Here is a 20,570-nt window from a genome sequence, read left to right as displayed (position 1 = left end):
TGGTTGTGTTTTTTTATAAGACACTCTTTGTTTTTTTTTTTAAATAGAAAGATGAAAACTACAGAAGCTTACCACGGGATACTAGTAACTGGTCTAACCAGTTTCAGAGAGAGAATGCTCGCTCATCGTTAAGTGCCAGTCATCCCATGGTGGACAAGTGGCTGGAGAGGCAAGAACAGGTAATATATATTAATATATATATTACTTTATAAATCTAACCTTTGTTAGTCCACAAATATTACAAAGAAATAAATTCCAAAATGATAATGGGTCTGGAAGCATGGGTGTTACACACATCAGATGTGTAGAGAGTAAATTTATATTGGGGTTTTTCTGCTTCCAAACACTTTATTAGAACTGAAAGTAGAAAGCAGGAAATATCTGATTTTGAGCCATATATACATTTATACAGTATGTGGAGAGCGTTCTGATGAGCGCTGCTATTCTTTGCTACTCTTCTTCACAGCTGATATCAATAGGCTTGTTTTATTTAGAAATTGTTATTTTGAAGGAAATTTTATGGATGAAAAGCTAATGATGTTACTCACAGACCTATATAACTAAATAAGGATCTATTTTTGCATATCCTTTTTGAAATGATCTTTATTCTTCTGAACCAGTAACTTGTCATTCAATTCTAGCTTTAAAGTCATAACCATTATTTGCCTTTATTAACATTATATTGAAATTACCGGTTTTAATTATTTATTGTTTGAAAAGAAAAAGTTTGTTTCAAGTTTTTTCTCCTTTATTAAGAATCTCATCATTATGAATATTGAAAGGCTTAAAATGAAGATCAAGATTGCTAGATATCACCATTGTTCGATCAGTTTTATGTTCAGTAAATATCCAAATTGCAAACTTATTTGGAACCATTTTCTGATTGAATGATGTGTATTAGAATGTAGAATTGGTGCCCGAGATTCTAAGCCAGGGGTTCCCAACCTTTTCGGCTCGAGGGTCACAGATATCATTTTTACAACCTTCAAGGGCCACCAGTCTCCGCCAGCAGCCCCTTCCCCCCTACTGCAGCCAGATGGAAGGAGTTCAATGAGGAAGCTGCTTCCCTCCTTGCTGATCTCCTGTGTGCCTGGCTGCAGCAGGGAAACCACACCATTCCTGTAGCCCGGTGCACTTCACTTGGGTCACTAGGCAGTGGCTCCCTTCTGCAGCCGGGGGGACAGGAGATTAGTGCTCCCCTCCCTCTGGCTCCAGCAGGGACCCCAGCGCCTAGGGACCCAGGCAGAGCACTTTGCTCTCTACTGGAGCCAAGGGGAGGGGAGCGCTGATCTCCTGTCCCCTTGGCTGAAGCAAGGAGCCTGCCCTGATCTTGTAGCCCCACAGCAACACGCTCCCTCTGGGTCCATAGCCAGTGGCTCCTTTCTGCAGGAAAGACCCTGCGGGCCACTTTTGGCCTGTGGGCCATGGGTTGAGAACCACTGTTCTAAGCAATCTCCTGTTGCTTTGTTGTTTGTATTTGGTTTTTGAGGCACACCTCCTGAGTCATTAGAATCTCACTGAATTATTTAAATGAACTGTTTTCTCAGCAAAAGGCATTGGATTAGAAATTTTAAAAGCGACCTTCCTAGAAAATGTCAGTGACTTGCATATTTTAATGTCTATTTTCCAATAAATGTAATATTTTGTGAAGTTTTTGCTCTCAGTCCAGTAATTAGACCAGTTTATTTATTTAACAGTAAGCTGGGTAATGCTATCAAAGTCTGTTTAAACTACTGTAGTCAACTGATTTGATTTCTGTACCTGCAAATTTTTAATTTCTTATGATCAAGTTTTTTTTAAATGAGAAAGATGATCCAATCATTAAATTGGATGTTAATAAGTCTGCATGTAACTGGAAGAACAGGATCCTTTGGTGATTTCAGATCAGCAGGATAAGTAAATAGATTGAAAACTATTTAACAGGGCATTAACAGCGGAAGGAAACCCACAATGAGAATGGAATAAGCACAGGGGAGAGCCTTCCACATGAAAGGGTGGATGCAGGTGGAAATCCTGTTTACTATTTCTTCTCAAACTAACATCCTTTTGAATGTCACCTCGGAGTCCTTTGTGTTTCGTTGGATAAACTTAATGCTTTTTTATTTAGCCAATTAAATTTTGATTGCTAGGCAATAAGCAAACTGGAACTTACTCAGCATAAGGATGTGTTGCGTAGTAAACAATAACTAAGCAACAAGTTCTCTGTTTTTGAATGCTGGTCAAGAAGTTACAAGCAGATCAGGGGGTTGTCCAAGGAACTCTTTTGTCCTGTCCTGCTCTCTGTGGCTTTAATTGTAGAATGGAATCGTAGAAGAGCCTTTTTGGATTTATAAATACTCTGAATTCAGTAGTTCAGAATGTAAGGTGTCTGCACTTAGAGTAAATAGTTTTCCCCTGCAGTCTGAATTGGATCGTCCTTGCCTGGCCTGTGCTTTTAACTTACTTTCTTTTGGGAGGCACTGAAGATAGTAGCAGATCTGAAAATGGACAAAGTGACAGGAAAAAGTACGCAAAGAGGAAGAATTCAAGTGTCTAGCCTGTGGTGTGGCCTGCTAACCTGCCATAGTCATTTGGTGTCTTTAATCCTTATAGCGAGGTACTTACCAGAGGTATGGACCATGGAGCTGGAATCCTCTTAGGCTAGTACACTAGCAGACATATCCATGGCCATTCAAAGTAGCAGACTGTGGGTCTGGTGATAAATCAAGTGCAGTGTCAATGCCAAGAAGCCACTAGAAGAGACACTGTTGCCAGAATCAGGGCCCCCACATATGGGGATGAGGGGAGAAGGGTACACTTTATCAGGGCCTGGCGGTCCTGGAGGGCCCAGCCCAGGCTGCTACCCACATTACCCCTATTACAGGGGGTGCCCATGTTAATGATTGTACTGGGCCTGAAAAAATTATGCTTGGACCCTGGCCAGAATATAGTTGTGCTCTAACATAGCTGTTTGGTTTTGTGGACCAGGTAGAACTGAAGGGAGTACAGGTTCATCTGTGCTGGTTCCAGAGATGTTGGTTTCCAACAAATTCCAAAGAATTTCCTTTGGACCTGTCTTGCTTCAAGGAAGGCTTATTTTGTATACAGGTCAATCCTGTGCCTCACCTTCTGCTGTCAAGCATATAGAAGAAAGGAAATTTCCCAGAGGGTCCTGGTAATCTTCAGAGATACCTAAATGTTATGAGATTCTGCTCTGAGGAGCACAATTAATTCATTAAGCAACTTACCAGAATGACTAATGTTAAAGACCCTCCCTCATCCCTCCAAGCCACCAGGCGCAGAGAGAGATGTTTTCTCTCCTGTAAAAATAACTATATCTCATTTCACATATAGCCAGCTATAGAGAAGAGAGTGATCTTGCAGTGACATTGTTATAGGATGATATAATTAGGAATAAAGTATCCGGTTTCTGTTGGTTTCAGTACTGGCACTTGTTAAAGAAATGGCTCTGCTCCTGTAGACTACTCTGGACTTTAGGGTCTCAAAATAGAGGGATACTTGAGGAAGCCTTTGAAAATATGTAGTACAAATAGCAACCAAGTGCACTAGGTGCATTATCAGGGCTCTACTAAATTAGAAGTGGGACATCCAAGAAGGTGAAAATTTTTTTGCCTTCTGAATCCTCTTGGGGAATTATGGCTCCGTTTTCTGGGTAGGATCAAAATTTAAAGATCTTTCCCAATTCAGTTACAAAGGGTTCAAATTATTTGCTGAAAGAATTAATTAATGTAATTTATAGAAAAGTAAGAAAAGTAACATACTAACCCATAATATAAAACATGCCAGAACTGCTTGCCCCTTGAAGAATTCCTTTGCCAGCAGGAAATCAAAGTTCTAAATTCAGGTAGTTTCAGCTTTCAAATGTCTCATAGATTGCTTTAAACTAATAAGCCATTCTAGAGGATATGGATTTATATTGTTTCACTGGACAGATGGGTTCACTCTGATAGATTTCAGTGTAGTATTACCATAAATTGTTTTACTTTCTACTATTAATCCCTTTAAATAATAATTAGACATTTATAATTTTCTTATGGAATCAAATTAAAGGCAAGTAGTATTTTTAAACTTCTCTTCATAAGAATTTCCACTCTCAGACCTGTTCCATAGAATCAGTTGGAGATAGTTGGCAATTTTCCCAAAATTTGTTTACATACAGAGTATTATTACTGTTTAACCAAGAAATCTTAAAATAACTAAAAAACTCAGCCCACCTCAAACTGTTTGCAGTATTGGAGTCAAAGATTGGGGAATGCCATCTAGCTACAGAAGTCATCACAGTGGGGAAGGTGAGAGTTAAAGTTAGCATTTGATGGAAAGTTTAAATACATATACAGATTCTATAGGGTGGTCTTTCAATTTCTATAACCAAATATTGAAATTGGCAAAGATCAAGTTTACAAAAGAAACATCACACTGAAATAGTATATTATTTGCTATACTGGAGAGGCCCTGCTTTTTAAAAGGATTAACAACCCCCTGTTGTTCTGTGATGGTGGAGCAGAAAAAGGGGAGGGAAAGGGAGTTATATTTTTGATGGCTTAGTTTCTAAGGCAGCTGATCAGAAAAGCCATTTACAAATCAAAAGGCAGCATTCAATTAAATTAAAACTGTATAGGAATTATATAAATTGATTTATGTTCATTAATGAATAAAGACAAGAGACTTTATCGAGTACTGTTCAAAATACACAGGGTCTTATTCAGCACAGCTCAACATAAATTCAGTTTTCCACATCCAATAAGCTTTTATAAAATCTTAAAATTAAGAAAGCACCAAATTTAGAAGATGAAATGCACATTCGTGATCATTGCTGATGAGCAATTCTGAATAGCAAATCCCTGAAGTGCTGCAATATTCTTTAAATACAGAAAATGAAAATGGACTTTTCTGTCTTCTAAAATGAGGGCTGAGGAAGGAGCAGTTAAGTAATTATGTCTGCTCTCCTCCTGTGGTGGAAACTTACAGTATAGTAGATCAAGCTGGACAGAGCTCTTTTAGTTTTAAACATATCGCTAGCCGCCTCCTTCCTCTTATAGTTAGCTTCTTGCTTGTGACATCTGTCAGCAGTGAAATAAAAATGTAATCTCTGTGTGATTTCTCTAGTTCTCTTCCTAGCAATGATATCTGACATGCAGGTATTTTTAGTGCTAGATTTCCAAATCCAGAATATCTGCCTTCCACTTTGTTTTGAGCAAATGAATGCTTATTTTTAATATAACTAAATCTACTATGTTAAAACGTTCAGACTTCACTAGATAGACTGTGATTGCAATGCTGCAAAGAGTTCAAGCTTGAAGTAGTAGATGGTATCATATAATCTTCCTCCCATCTGAGAAGAAGATGGTAGTCATCTACCAGGGGATATAAGCAGCTATCAAATTTTGAATTTTGCACATGCCATAGCACCGTAGCTAAGGCTGAGTTATGTTCATCCTTGTAAGTTCCTGTTTACAGGTGTTTGTCATTGGCTTACATCTCCCCTGGTTGTTCTTGGCTCTAAGGCATGGTTGTGTTGTGTGGTTTTTTTGTGGTTTCACCATTTTTGTGTTTTCAGAGTGTTAAAAGTTGGTGATTTTTATGCTTCCACAAATAAGTGCCCCCCCCCCCCCCCCTTTTTTTTTTTTTTTTTTTTTTTTGGACTCTGAACTAGTACTGTTCAGATTTAAAACTTAAAGCCTGGAGTCACAGTTCAGGGCAACTGCACCTGTATTTCTTACCAGTGGTCCAGCAAGAACACTCACTCTCAGCTTTACAGCTCCACAGTTGTTGCCTTTGTGGGTAGAGACCTGTGTCTCACTCTCTTCTTACCTTCTTACCGAGGTAGTTCCAGGCTGTACATTCTTCTTCGAGTGTTTGCTCATGTCCATTCCACTATAGATGTGTGCACACCTCCGTGCATGGCTACCGGAACTTTTTTCCCCTTAGCAGATCCCATAGGGCCAGCTCTGGCGCCCCCGGGAGCCCCACACACATGCCACGGTATATGAGGTGCTGCTAGCTCTACGCCCCCTCAGTTCCTTCTTTCCGCCCATGACAGTTATTGGAACTGCCTGTGCTTGCACTGCAAGCGCTTAATTTCCCACGTTTTGAACTTTAAGCAATGATTATTTGTGTTAATGAGTTAGTTAGTTTAATAACTGTTGTTAGTGGTAGATAGTCTAACTGAGTCTTTACCGGCAGTGGGTATGCTCCGGTCTCATGGCTTCAAGCCATGTGCTTCTGCCGGAAAGGCTTTCCCGCTGAGTGACCCCCACTGCCTGTAGCGTGGGGGGGGGAAGCCTTCGTAAGGAGAAGATCAGATCTGCCAGGCTTTCAATCCATCTGAAAGCCTTGCTCATGGAGCCCCTGACCAGCTCCGAACCAACCTGTTCCGCTGCGGTACCCAACGTGCCGTCGGTGCAGAGGCACTGACCCGACTCGGCACTGACCCGACTCGGCACTGCGAAGAGACGGATGACCGTCTAGAGGGAGGGTTTCCCCAGAGGGAATCTGTCCATGTCGGACTGCACAGTGCTGCTCTCTCTCTGGTCAAGGGGCAGGGGTGGGGTGATTGCCAACGCCATCCGTCACTAGCCCGTCTTGTGAGCTTTCTGCTGTGCAGGATCCTGTGCCTGCAATTTCTGATTTAATGTACTCTGTGTCATTGCACCCCACTACGCACATTTTGAAATTGCAGGTACTGGACTACCACAGAAACCAGATCAAGTTGATCCCTGACAATGTCATCTTTTCTATTGCCCCGCTTTTCCCACCCACCCACACACTTCAAGATGCCCTTCATAATTTGCAGACTTTTGTATGTTGTTGGGCACCTCAAATATAAAACCAGCGAGATATAAAATACAAGAGGTAAGGATCCAGTCCACGGCCCACTGCAGTCACTAGGAAGATTCGCATTACCTTCAGTGGGCTTATGGACAATGCATAAGTGCCCTACGAGAAGTGTTTTAAAGTCTCTATCCTAAATCAACATTTTAAACCTTTTCAGTTTTGTTGTGATGAAAGATATTGTGGGCTAAAATTATGCCAACATTTATTATATCAGTGCAATCCCATTGAAGTCAATAGGATTGAAACCTTGTAACTGAGAGAAGAATTAGTCTCTTATGCTCCTCCAGGGAAAAGTAATCCTAAAATTCTGTTATAATATCACCATGAGTCCGAATAAAGGGCAATAAGACTTGTAGATATATTAAAAATGTTATGTAACATCTATAGCACAGTAGGACCTTTTAGTGCTTTATAGTAGAATCCATACAACATAAACTTGAAATAAGTGAAAGATAAAGCATTCAGATAAACTACAAATAAATGAACAGGTCAGATTTCAATCACATTTGAGAGTAAATACATATTTTTAATCAGGGTCTTAAGGGATTTATTGAAATATAAGAATCATTTGTGAGTAGGTTTGAGATATTTAAATTTAAAAATAGACAAGTATTTGCATTAAGGGTGTCCGTAACACAGTCATAACTCAGAGTGACTTTGACATTCATCCCTGGAAGGACAAAGGAGAAAATCCACTAAGAAGGAGTTTATGAAGTCTGAAGCTTTTCACATCAAAATAAAATCAAAATTTGTATTGAAACAAAATTTATTCAGGAAAAAGGAAGCAAGAAGACTTGGCCAGTACTTTTTATAAACATTGCTGGTCCAGACAGACATTGCTACATCTCTATAGAGTAGTTCAAATACTTTGAATAGTTAATCATTTAATGTCGGTTATTTCTGGTTATTTTTCCTGTATTTGAACATGTAGTTTGTACAGTGATGGTTATTTGCATAGATGATTCTGGTCTGCATCTACAATCACTGATAGGGGCTGTTTGTTACCAAAGATTGTAGGTAACATTTAGAATATGGGGGATTGAAAAACAGTGCCTCAGAAAAGGACTTAATGGTCATGGTAGATAACCAGTTGAACATGAGCTCCCAGTGTAATGCTGCAGCTAAGAGGTGAACATGATCCTTGGATGTGTAAGTAGAGAAATATCTAGTAGGAGCGGGGAGGTGGAATAGCCTCTGTTTAAGTTACTGGAATAACGTCTCCAGTTTTGATGTCCACACTTCATTACAGTTTACGGAACATGTCTGTGTCCGGTTATCGATTTCATTTGGTTTTATGAATACTATTTGGACTTGTAAGAATTACTGGAATTGGTAGCTGGCCATGGAATCCAAATACTGTTCATAAAGCCAAATGGAGTCCACTACCCTCCTATCCCTTACTAATCTGAACTAGACTTCAAGCAAGGAAAAAATTGTATCCTGTTAACAGATTTGACTGTATTTCCTATGTGGCCAACCGGAGGGGAACATTATAGGGATAGCAAGGCTCAAAGAATGAATATCACTTGTTAAAACAAAAGCTTGAATGGTGGACATGTCATAAAATGAGAGAGAAATCTGCCAGTCACCTCTGTTTTCCATCAGAACCAGAAAAATAAGCTATCTCTAGATTTGGATCCAAATCATAGTGAATCAGATCGAGAGATTTGAAACCACATCTCATTCCCAAATTCAGAAATGGTTTGGCTTTGAGATTCTGACTTTGACCATCTCTGATTTTCAGATAACCATTGCATACCATGTATTTTCTGTGGGCTTTAAAATATTGTCTTGTTACCCTTTTTTAAGTTTACATCGGAAGTAGTGGAATACCACTCATTAGTTTATAAATTTATATTATGTGTGTGTGTGTGTAATTCTTTCTCTGCTCTATCTATATCTGCTCAGACATATATATGGATATGTATATATGTATTTACATATATAATCTCTATGTATGTATAGGTATACAAACCTTTTTAAAGTTCAAAATAAAAAGGCCCATATTTAGGCTGAGAGCATTAATATCTGAAAAGGAATAATTAAATTCTAAATTTATTTGTGGGTGAGATTTCTAAAAAACACTGTTTAGCTGGAATTTAGAGTTTTGTGCGCACATGTCCTGTGTGAAAAACAATGAAATTCTTGAAATATATGGTAAAATGGTTAATCAGGTCTGTTGGATGGCTTATGTATTATCTCATTTGCATGACAATCATGTATATTGGTTAGTTTTTAAGTGTGGTAGAGTGGGGCTTTAGTTTATATTAGACAGGAAGTTGGAATAAACTGATTTACTGCTTGTGGACAGCAAGACTAGTTCAGTTTTTATAAAATTATCTCATGCTGGCACCTGTCATTGCATACCATGCTTCAAATAGGGGAGACAGTCTTGGGGCCACAGTCTGCACTCGCATGTAGTGATACATACACTGGCCTTGGAAAACGGAGGGAATTGCACATGTGAATCTAGGGGTAGAATTTAGTTCTTTGTATGATGAGTTGTTCATAGTCAACTATTTTTTTAAAAAAGGGTTTGTTTCTTTTACCAAAAATGATGGGGATTTTGGGGATTTCAGCTATTTGGAGATATAGAGAAAAGGAGACATCAGATATTTATTTAGCAATTTATTTTGTTTGTGTGTACACGTACACTATACAATGGATATAGAGTCTATAGCACTCACCTTTAAACCACACGTGGTGCCGGTGTAATAAAACTGCAAGAGAAATCATTGCAGCTAGTCAGTTTTTGTTGTTTGTTTTAAATACATCCCATTACAATATCAGCTCTGACTGTATTCAAGTCTGCCTCCTTGAACCGCATACTGATGAGTATCAGTCTTCATATACCACCTATCTTTGAAGGAACCCCCTCTAAGTTAGGGGGGCTTGAGTCTGAGGCTGTTGTGCTGTTGCAAGAATGATATTTGTTGCAGTTCTTACTTCCCTTCTTTTAAAAACCAGCAGTTTATCATCTACCTCCCTCCATATATATGAGGGTTATTTTTTAGCATGATCACTTTTGGATGCACAAATACCCTACCACTTTCTTGTCATGTGTCACTTGTCTTCAGTTCACTTTCATTCCAAGTTTTCTGAGGATGATTTATAATACAATTGCTCTTAATTATTTTTATAACATGTTTGTACTACTGCACAGCATCCCCAACTATCTTGGTGGGAGTGCTTTGTAAAGTGTTACTGTACCATTAGAGACGCTAATGGTTAAATGTCTGTGGTCTCTCAGATTTTCTACACTAAGTCCTGTGGAACCTCAGTTCTGTGCTTCTCTAAAATTATTAGAGGCTCAGTTCAGAACTCCATGGGGATTTCAGTGGGAATATTGCCTTAGTGAAGAGAGAGTGAGCAATGCTGAACATGGCCCTTAATTACTATAGTGCCAAAGTAATGCTTAAGTGAAATACATTAGTAAAATGAAAATTTGTCTTCATTCCCTTGGTGGGTAATACAGTTAATGAATATAGATCTGACCAAATTAAGATAATTTATTTCATTGGTTTACGTCACTGTAAAACTTTTCAGGGCTGTATAACTCTTTTATACAAAACTTAAACAGATGCAGTTCTTGTATCCACTTCAAAGACCGTGAAGGTTAAAAGTTTCAAGTATATTAAACCAATTTCCTTAATTACATCTATAGTAGATATATTTTCCCCTCTAGATAGCCTTCTTCAGTTAGAATTCATAATATACTCATCAGGCACATTCTTTTCCAGCAATTTAAACCAAGGATTTTTAATAACAATTATTTACATTGTAGTTATTGTTTTAAAAATCCCACATTTTTCTTTCAAAAGATAATATTTTTAATTGATATTGCTCATTTTCCCCTACTCCTCTACTCTACGTTCCTCTCTCTTCTGTTGTCCCTTTGCCTGTCTTTCACATTTCTAGTTCATGCCTTGTATTGTGCTGTCCCTGTGGTGAAGTATCCCACTTCCCATCTCTCATGCTCTCCTTCTTTCCATCTTAAAATCCCTTACAAGAAAAGGCAGTGTTCAGATACGGGCACAACAACCCAAGACCATGGAAACTTCCCTAGTTACAGGTTTTGTTGCAAAGTCAAATCTCAGGTCAGATTTGCTGGAGTGTTTGCTGAGGTTTGTGAACCTTTTAAGTGAAGATTGACCAGTTCACAATTTTACACTGAAAGCCGGTGGAAGTCGGTGCTTTCAGCTGAATGTCACTCTGAGATTGTTGGGCTTATTTGAACCTGAAACTAAAAGTAAAATTCCAGGGATAAGAAATCATGTGTGTAGAAATTGAAAAATATTTTTCTGAAAGTCCTTTCAAAGAGAACCTGCCAAATTTTTCCTGTACTCCCGCATGTTTTCACTGAAATGGTTAATGTTATATTGGAAACAGGGTGTATATGTATAGGTATATAAATTGGTGCTATAATTTAAATATTTTTTTGTTCAATTGAAATAAACTGATTTAACAGGGTGGGTACATGGATGTCAAGGCTCTTCTGTTGTCACTCTTGCTTCAGGTTAGATCCTGGGCTACAGAAAATTATGACAAAGTAGGTTCTTTGAGTGCTTGCTCATGTCGATTCCATTATAGGTGTGTGCGCGCCTCCATGATGGTTATTGGAATTTTTTTTTCCACTTATCAGTACCCATAGGGTCAGCTCCGGCACTCCATGGAGCCCTGCACACATGCCGCAGTATATAAGGTGCTGCTGGACCTACGCCCCCTCAATTCCTTCTTTCGGCCATTGATGATTGCTTGAACCTTGCTTCTGCTTGCTACTGCAAGTACTTCAGTTCCCCTGTTCCTTATAATTAGAGATTAGGTTAATTAAGTAGTTCTTTGTTAGTTAAGTACCATAGTTAATTAGCTAGTTAGTGTTACGTTAGTGCTGTTAGGGACTTTGGCTCGGGAGTGGGACATGCCCAGCTCTCTGGGCTTCAAGCCCTGCACAGTTTGCAGCAAACCCTTCCTGCTCAACAAACCCCACGACAGTTGCTTAAAGTATTTGGGGGAATCACACTGGAAGGATAAGTGCAGGATTTGCAAGTTTCAGGCCGAGGACTCAAAGAGAGGGAGATGCCTGAAAGCCCTTCTCATGGAAGCGGTGCTTAAAACAGCCTCAGAACTGCCACGTTCCGTCTCGGTGCCAAGTACATCGTCGTTGCAGAGCGCCCCACCAGCGGTGGAAACATCACGGCACCGCCCTTCTTCTGTACCACAAAAGAGGCAGAAGAAGCAGTGCCCGGACAATGACTGCTCCCCCACACTGAAGAATAGAGATGCATGGTCAAGCAAGGGCCTTACATTGGCCCAGCTGCTGGTACAGGGACACTCGCAGTAGGACTCGCTCTTTAGGGCTCCGAGCCCTCCGAGGGAGCCACCCCCAACTCCGGGGAATGGAAGGGGATCCCTCCACCTCATGGTGCCGTCAACACCAAAGGCGCTTCAAGTGGCGAGAGACCTGATGGCTCTCCCCCTGCTGCCCACTGGGAAGATATAAGACTCCGATTTCGAAGGGGAAGCCCAAAATGGGACCCTCTCATTGGCTGCACTGGTCACCTGAGCCCTGAGGTGTGTTTCCTGTGAGCCAGTCTCTGAGGAGAAGGTCTCTGCCATTGAGATGCAGATCCCTGGGGTCGCACTCCTTGTCACTGGCACCGGATCAATCATCTACGGCTGAGCGGCATCATCAATGGCAGTCTCCAACAAAGGAGCGTGGACAATCTTGATCACCGGCACAGAGGAGCTTGACGTGGCACCGAACCCACTCTGTGGCACTGAGGTCTGCGAGGGAGCGGCACTGTTCCCACTCCCCTGCACTAAGGGACACCCCTGCGATGGTCAGGCATCGAAGCTGGTCAGTGTTGTCAAGAGGCTCTCCCCAAAACGGTCGGCACCAAGATAGACCCCTGGCACCAGGGTGTTCCTCCAATTCCCAGCACAAGTCTCCGCAGTACCGTCCTGGGCAGTCCCATCACTGGTCCTCAAGGTCCCGCTCTCTGATGCCCTGCGCAAACCATCGTGCTACTTACCGTGGTGGATCTGAAGGGGTCAAGGTGTTGGTCACCATTGCCCAGGCGCCTGCAGGAATCGCCACGGGACGGTCGGAGGGAGTCATCAAGTGCCCCCATGGTCCTCGGCTAGTGGCTCTTACTCCTTGGAGGAGGATAGATCTGCTGTCCCCTACAATCACTGCCGTGACCACAAACCCTGGGACCAGGGCCTAGGACCCTTGTAGATACTGGACGCTTAGTGATCAGTGTGAATACTAGTGAGACACAGTACGTCTGATTTGCAGATCAATAAGGTTTAATGTGTACATTTTTTTATAGATATACTAGTTGAATACAAAGCCTAAAATTAACTACAATATATTATACTTACTAAGCCTGGAGAGCTAAGCAGTTACTCAGAAAGCTGTATACAGGAACAGCTTTTTTTAGGGGCTCCACCAGTCAGTGGATCCTTTGGTCCGACCGGCAACACCTCCAGCGGAGTCAGGAGTTGATGGAGTGCGCTCTTTGGTTAAATGGTAATTTTTTATATTATTTTATAAACAACTTTTACTTAATTATTTTGTTTTACTTATTATATATGCTAATTTACTTACATTGGGTTTTTACTTTTGACTACATTTTATTTTTACTATGATAATTGGGGTCGTCAAAACAACATCTGGTCATAGGAGGGGTGTTGTAAAAATATGTCCCTTGACAGTAGAAAAGTGTACCCTGTTCAAGGATAACTTCTTGTTCTCATCACCGTTATTTATATGCAGCTGCAAGCATACATGTTGTGTACTTTGTCTTATGTGCGGTGGTATGCAGAAACTGAGACATCTGCAAGGTTACTTAGTAATCCTATTCATTTCTGTCAACCGGAAGATGTCATGCTATAGGGGTCAGAATAGCCAAGCAAGCCAAGGACAGTGGTCAGGCAACTCAAATTGCACTGGGCCTCCAACAACCCTCATCATCGGGTTGGCTCCAGGGGCAATGGCCCACGCAATGGCCATATTGGAACCCAGGCCCACATTCCTACCAGTCATCAGAAAAAAGATTGGCAGCTCCAGCAGCACCAGAAGAGTCTCGGGACTCAGGATTGGAGCTGGACTGAGACCTCTTCGAGGAGATGTCAGCATCTGTGGCCCCATGGAAAAAGATGCCATCATCCCCCGTGCTGGTGTAGTCGTCCTCATCTCCGGACGAGGCGACCACGACAAGCTCGTCTGTCCCACTGAACGATTTTAGAGCCCAGGAGCTCCTTAAAAGGGTGGCCTCTAATCTGGTCTTAGAAGAGGAGGAATTTAAGGAAATGATAGACAACCTGTTTAATGTCCTGGTAGCCACGGCACCAGCCCGGGTCATCCTGCTAGTTCATGAAGGGGTTCTCAAGCTGGTTAAGGGCCTGTGGCTAACCCCATCATCGCTGCCACCAACCTCAAAAAGAGCAGACAAGAAATATTGCATCCCTGTGAAGGGATTTGAGTATCTTTTCACACACCCCTCACTGGGGTCCTTAGTGGTGGCAACTGCGAATGAGTGGAACAGGCAAGGTCAGTCCAGCTCCACGCCAAAAAATAAAGACTACAAGAAGTTGGACATATTCAGCAGGAAGGTTTATTCCATGGCTAGTCTTCAATTTAGAATTGCCAAACAGCAAGCGTTGTTAGGGAGCTACAGTTACAACCTCTGGGACTCCCTTAAGCGCTTTGGTGAGGCATTACCCCAGGAGCAAGCAATGGATCCTAAAATGATCTTGGAAGAAGGTAGGACAGTGGCCCTCTAGGCAGCCTAAGATGCAACAGACTCTGCGGTGAGAGCCATGGCTTTGGCTGTAGCCATGCGGCAGTGCTCAGGGCTGCAGTCATTGGGCCTGTCCCAAGAAGTGCAGCAATCCATCCAGGACCTTCCATTCGATGGGACTGCACTTTTTTTGGACCAGATGGAGCCAAGCTTCATGGGTTGAAGGACTCGAGGCCCAACCTGCACTCGCTGGACCTTTACATGCCACAGGCCTCAAGAAGACAGTTTTGCCCTCAGCAGTAGTTCAGATGCCAGGCTGCTCCACATTTTGGTGCCTACGGAAGGAGAGACAGAGACAGGAGCTTCAGAAGATACCGATTGGCCCTGTCCTCCTCATCAGCGCATCAACCAGGCCCCTCCCGGTGCTCCAGTGGACAGCACCAGCCATTCTGATGGTGCGCCCGAGGACGGCTTCTCAGTTTCCAGTCAGGATCCTCCTTCCCTGCAGTTCCTGAACTGCCTCGCCCCCTTCCTTCCTTCCTGAGTGGGCTCGTGTTACATCGGACTTGGGATCATTGCAGTGGGCTACGCCCTACAGTTCTCTCCTCTCCCCACCTCCTCCACCAGCCAGTCTTCCTTCCTCATCCCTCTTCAGAGACCCCTCTCACGAACAACTCCTCATGGAGGAGGTGGAGAGCCTTGGCAAAATAGAGGCTTTGGAGGAAGTTCCACTGGACATGAGGGTAAAGGGTTTTGTTCCCAGTACTTTCTCATCCCCAAGGCAAAAGGGGGTCTCAGTCCCATTTTAGACCTGTGCGAGTTGAACAAGTACCTCAAAAAGCTCAAGTTATACATGGTCTCCTTAGCCTCCATTATTCCCTACCTGGAGATTGGTGTGCCGCCTTCGACTTGAAGGACACACATTTTCCAGTTACAAATGGTTTCTCTGATATGTAATGGTTTGTTCCCATTTCCAATTTACAGCCCTCCCATTTGGCCTGTCTTCCGTCCCATGGGTATTTATGAAGTGCATGGTGGTCGTAGCTGCACATCTCAGATGACAAGGTGTGCAAATTAACCTGTATATGGATGACTGGCTGATCAAAGGCAGGTCCCAATCTCAGGTCTGGACCAGTGTCGACTTGGTATGGGCTACTTGTCATCGCCTAGGGCTACTGGTGAATGAACAGAAGTCCACACTCATACCAGTTCAGAGAACAGAATTCATCAGGGCCGTTCTCGACTCCACGCAGGCAAGGTCTTTCCTGCCACAGCCTTGGTTCGAAGCCATGTCGAGCCTTATCACACACATTCGCGCTTATCCCCTTAAGATGGCCCGGACTTGCTTGCAGTTGATGGGTCACCTGGCAACCGGCATGTACATGGTATGCCACACACGTCTAAGACTCAGACCACTCCAGTCATGGCTGGCCTCAGTATATGCCCTGAGAAGACACTTCTTGGACAGAGTGGTCACCGTACCCCCGCAAGTCCTTTCGTCCCTGAGTTGGTGGTTAGACCCCTGGTTAGATCCCATCATGCGAGGGATGCCCTTCGAAGATCTGGTTCCCTCGGTCACCTTGATATCAGACACTTCGGACCTGGATGGGGGTCACATATTAGCTCCAACCACGGTACCCAAAGGACCTGGTTGGAAAAGGACCGAGGGTTGCACATAAATATCAGGGACTCAGGGCGGTACGGCTGGCATGTGGGTTGTTCCTCCCCCTTTTGATGGGCAAGGTGGTCCAGGTTTTGACGGACAAAATGGCCATGATGTATTACGTCAACAAGTGGGGCAGGGCTTGCTCCCCAGCCCTGAGCCAAGAGGCAGTGGTTGACATGCTCTTCTAGAAGTGGAGGTTTCCTCAAGTGGACCTCTTCGCTTCCAAGCTGAACAAGAAGTGCCATCAGTTCTGTTCCATTCGCGGACTTCACAAAGGGGTGCAGTCCAATGCCTTTCTTCCGTGGTCAGAGGCCCTTATGTATGCCTTTCCGCCCATACTGCTGATTCACAAAGTCCTGTTAAAGATCAAGAGGGACAAGACAGATATCATCATGATAGTGCCCACCTTGCCACGGCAGCATTGGTTCATAAGCCTGCTGGAGCTGTCGATTGTTCCCGTGTTAGAGTTCTCACACTGGCACAATCTCATCTCTCAGGACGAGGGGCAATTGTTGCATCCAGACCTTGAGTTTCTGCATCTAACGGCATGGAGGCTGAGTGGCTAAACTGGAGGAACAAGAGTGTTCTTTTCAGGTGCAACAAATTCTAATGGGTAGCAGGGAACTTTCCAATAAAACATTGTACCTCGCCAACTGGAAGCCATTTACCTGCTGGGCGGCATCCTGGGGAGTTTCGACCCAGTAGGCTTTGATCCAAACTGTTTTGGACTACCTGTTTACACCTTAAGCTGCAAGGCCTGGCTATCGCCTCACTGAGGATGCATCTGGCGGCTATCTCTGCCTTTCACCCCCCAATTCAAGGGAAATCGTTTTTTTTCCTATGACATGGCAGTTAGGATCCATTGCCTCCCTGGGACCTAAATCTGGTTCACTCTAGGCTCACAGGGGCCCCGTTTGAGCCTTTGGCGACCTGCCCACTGTTGTTGCTGTCCTGGAAGGTGGCCTTCCTGGTAGCAGTCATCTCGGGTAGAAGGATATCTGAGATTAGGGCACTTACCTCAGAGCCACTTTATACAGTCTTCTTTAGGATTAAGTCTAATTGCAGCCTCACCCGGCCTTCTTGCCCAAGGTAGTGTCCCAATTTCATTCTAATCAGGATATTTTTGTGCCCATTTTCTTTCCGAAGCCCCATGCTTCGAAGGAGGAACAATGATGGCATACGCTCAATGTATGAAGGGCCTTAGCGTTTTACATCAAGCGGACGAAGTCGTTTCGTAACTCTATGCAGCTTTTCGTGGTAGTAGCCGATAGGATGAAAGGCTCAGCTGTTTCGGCTCAGCGGATCTCCTCACGTATAACCTCCTGCATCCGGTTCTGCTTAGGAGCAGGTGAAGGTTCCTTTCTCAGGGATTGTCACAGCCCATTCTACCAGAGCTCAGGCTTTGTCAGCAGCATTTCCAGCATAGGTGCCCATTGAGGACATATTCAGAGCAGTTCCCTGGTCCTTGATGCTCACTTTCACCTCCCTCTACGCCATCGTTCAACAGGCATGGGGTGACGCCAGCTTCAGCAAGGTGGTGCTGCAAATGGCTCACCAATGAACTCCGAACCCACTTCCAAGGTATAGCTTGTGAGTCACCTAGAATGGAATTGACATGAGCAAGCACTCGAAGAAGAAAAGATGGTTACTTACCTTGTAACTGTTGTTCTTCAAGATGTGTTGCGCATGTCCATTCCATGACCTGCCTCCTGGCCCTGTTGTCGGAGTTGATGCAAGAAGGAACTGAGGGGGTATAGGGACGGCAGCCCTTCATATATCGCGGCATGTGTGCAGGGTTCCAGGGGCCACTGGAGCCAGCCCTATGGGTACTACTAAGGGGAAAAAATTCCGGTAACCATGCGTGGAGGCATGCACACACCTAGAACAGAATGGACATGAGCAACACATCTTCAAGAACAACAGTCACAAGATAAGTAACTGTCTGTTCTGGAGGGAAAACCTAAGAACAACCAAACTTGAATAGTAATATTGTGCTGAAGTTTGTTACTGTATGTGAATTACCAATAAGGAGCATTCCCAAGAAAGAAGTGAGTTCGGACAGTAACTCAGGTCTGCATACTCTGGTGAGGGGTGTTGTAATCGGTGTGTTGGTCACCGATGTTTATCAGTATAGGCTGCGTGCATGTGTCCCTGTGTAGGTGCTGTCCCAGCTCTGATCAAGAAACTGAGACGGCTCTCACGATAGAATGAGTCGACATGACCACAGATTAGCTGAGCAACGAAGGCACCCAGGCCAGTTTATTGCGTGCGGCACAATGAGAAATGACTTACAGAGTATCTCTGGGTCAGTTTCGCATAGGCGGTGTTACAATGGTCTCGGCCCAAAGGCGGAACTTTCCGTTATCCCCTAGACCGGACGCCGGTATTCCCTCTGACACCCTCTTTTATACACTGTTACATACACTTTCGTTCTGCCCCCTTTGACGTAGGTAGTTGCCTCCCTCCTGACGTAGTCTAATGCAACCTTTTTCCGTTGATTGGCTGATTTGGGCACCGCCACTCCATGTATCATTTCTATCCATAAAAGTGTCATTTCAGAGAGTTAGTATCTTGGTACCTCTTATACCTACTACATATTTTAGTACTATTTTGGCAGTCTTACAATCTTGCAGTATCAGCACTTTCCTGTATCAGTTTCAGTTAACTTGAGTGACCTCTTATACTTCTGTTCACTCGGCTTTTTCCATTTAGGCTTTAGCCTGTTTTACAGGCCTTAAGCTCTCACTTCTTACTACAAGGAGGAGGTAGTGAGTCAGCCTTTTTGGAAATGTAAATAAATAAAGGGGCTTGCCTTGCATAATCCTTGTCTGGACGAGTCATTTTAATGACCTGATTCCACATCGCAGTAATAGGGAATGGTATTGTATAATGTAACATTAATTTAAAGAGTTAATAATTTACAGATAAGTGATTTGTCTGTTTTTTCATCTTCATCTTAATTTTATTGCTTAAGGACAATAGTTTCGTTATTAGATGTCTTCAGCTATATTAAGTGGTGAAAGGAGTTCCTGTAATTTATTGGTTGCTTTGAGAAATACGACAAGACCCTCTGAAGCAACTCAGCAAGATTTTCTGAGTACAGCACACTGAGCACACAAAATTATGTAATATGACCTGTCTTTTGCGATATACCACAAGATCTTGATTCATTGCAGCACTATAATAGAAAGGAAAAAAGGAGTAGACAAACCTGACCACTCATTATATAGTTCATTGAAAGTAAGGTCATTTTAAAATTACCTTAAGATTATTTGGCTTTGCATATGAAATTGCTAAATATTTAAATGTTTTTCTTTATCAACATATTCAGTGTATGTTTTGTATGAACAGAACAAACATCTTGTAGGAAGATGGTAGGTAAATATGAAGTAGGGAAAGGTAGGAGAGAGGTCCTGGAGGCCAAATTTAGGCTGCTAGGTAATAAATTCAAGTCCAAGACCTCCATGGTAGCATTCTCTGAAATGCTTTCAGTTCCATGTGCAGGGCTAGTTAGACAGGCAGAACTGTGGAGTCTCAATCCATGGATGAGATAATGGTGTTAGGGAGAAGGGGTTTAGGTGTATTAGAACTGGGGAACATTTTGGAAAAGGAGAAGCTTATATAAGAAGCTCCACCTAAACCAGAATGGAAGCAGATTGCTGGCATGTAAAATTTAAAAAAGGCGTTTTTAAACTAAGGGCTGGAGGAAAGCAAACAGGTGTGGAGGAGAACACAATTTGGACAGAGACATTCTTTAGGGTAAAATCTGTTAAGGGGTGGAGGGAGGGGGTTTCTATATATAGTGAGGAGAGGCTGGAAATTGCTAAAGTACAGGTGGAAACTGAAGAGAAACAGTTAATTGAAAAAGGGTCCTATTCAGTTACGTCACATAATGGTAGACCCTAAAAAGTCACAAATTTTATAAGTGCTTGTATACAAATGCTAGAAGTTTGAATGCTAAAATGGGTGAACTTGTGTATCTGGTTATTAAATGAGGAGACGGATATAATAGCCATCACAAAAACTTGATGGAATGGTGCTAATCAATGAGACATGGTAATATCAGGGTAAAAAAATATATAGGAATGGCAGAGTAGGTCATGCTGGTCGGGGAGTGGCACTATATGTGAAAGAAAGTATAGAGCCAAATACAGTAAAACCTCAAAGATACGAACACCTTGGGAATAGAAGTTGTTTGTAACTCGGAAATGTTCATAACTCTGAACAAAACATTATGGTACAGTACCCTGCAGTCAGTGTCTTCCAGCTGTGACTGGGAGAGATCTCTTGAGCCACGGCATACTGTTAGGACGGGGGGGGGGGGA

General features: G+C 42.8%; 1 protein-coding gene across 11 annotated transcripts in view; it reads left to right on the top strand.

Moving 5' to 3' along the window:
* PARD3 (par-3 family cell polarity regulator) overlaps positions 1-20,570 on the top strand; it is a 641,307-nt gene that overhangs the window by 286,089 nt on the left and 334,648 nt on the right. For 8 of the 11 annotated variants that reach the window (XM_067542623.1, XM_067542629.1, XM_067542621.1 and 5 more), the window contains one exon: positions 48-179. The exons of the other annotated variants lie outside the window; for them this stretch is intronic. In XM_067542623.1, coding sequence (XP_067398724.1) covers positions 48-179 — 132 coding nt within the window. The remainder of the gene's footprint in view (positions 1-47; positions 180-20,570) is intronic. 11 annotated transcript variants of the gene reach the window in all.

This window comes from Emydura macquarii, unplaced genomic scaffold, assembly GCF_026122565.2.
Source record: "Emydura macquarii macquarii isolate MOO-44397 ecotype Brisbane River unplaced genomic scaffold, CSIRO-AGI_Emac_v2 contig_719, whole genome shotgun sequence".
Classification (NCBI taxonomy): domain Eukaryota; kingdom Metazoa; phylum Chordata; order Testudines; family Chelidae; genus Emydura; species Emydura macquarii.
The sequence above is the reverse complement of the archived record's forward strand: the minus strand, read 5'-3'. Positions and strand labels throughout refer to the sequence as shown.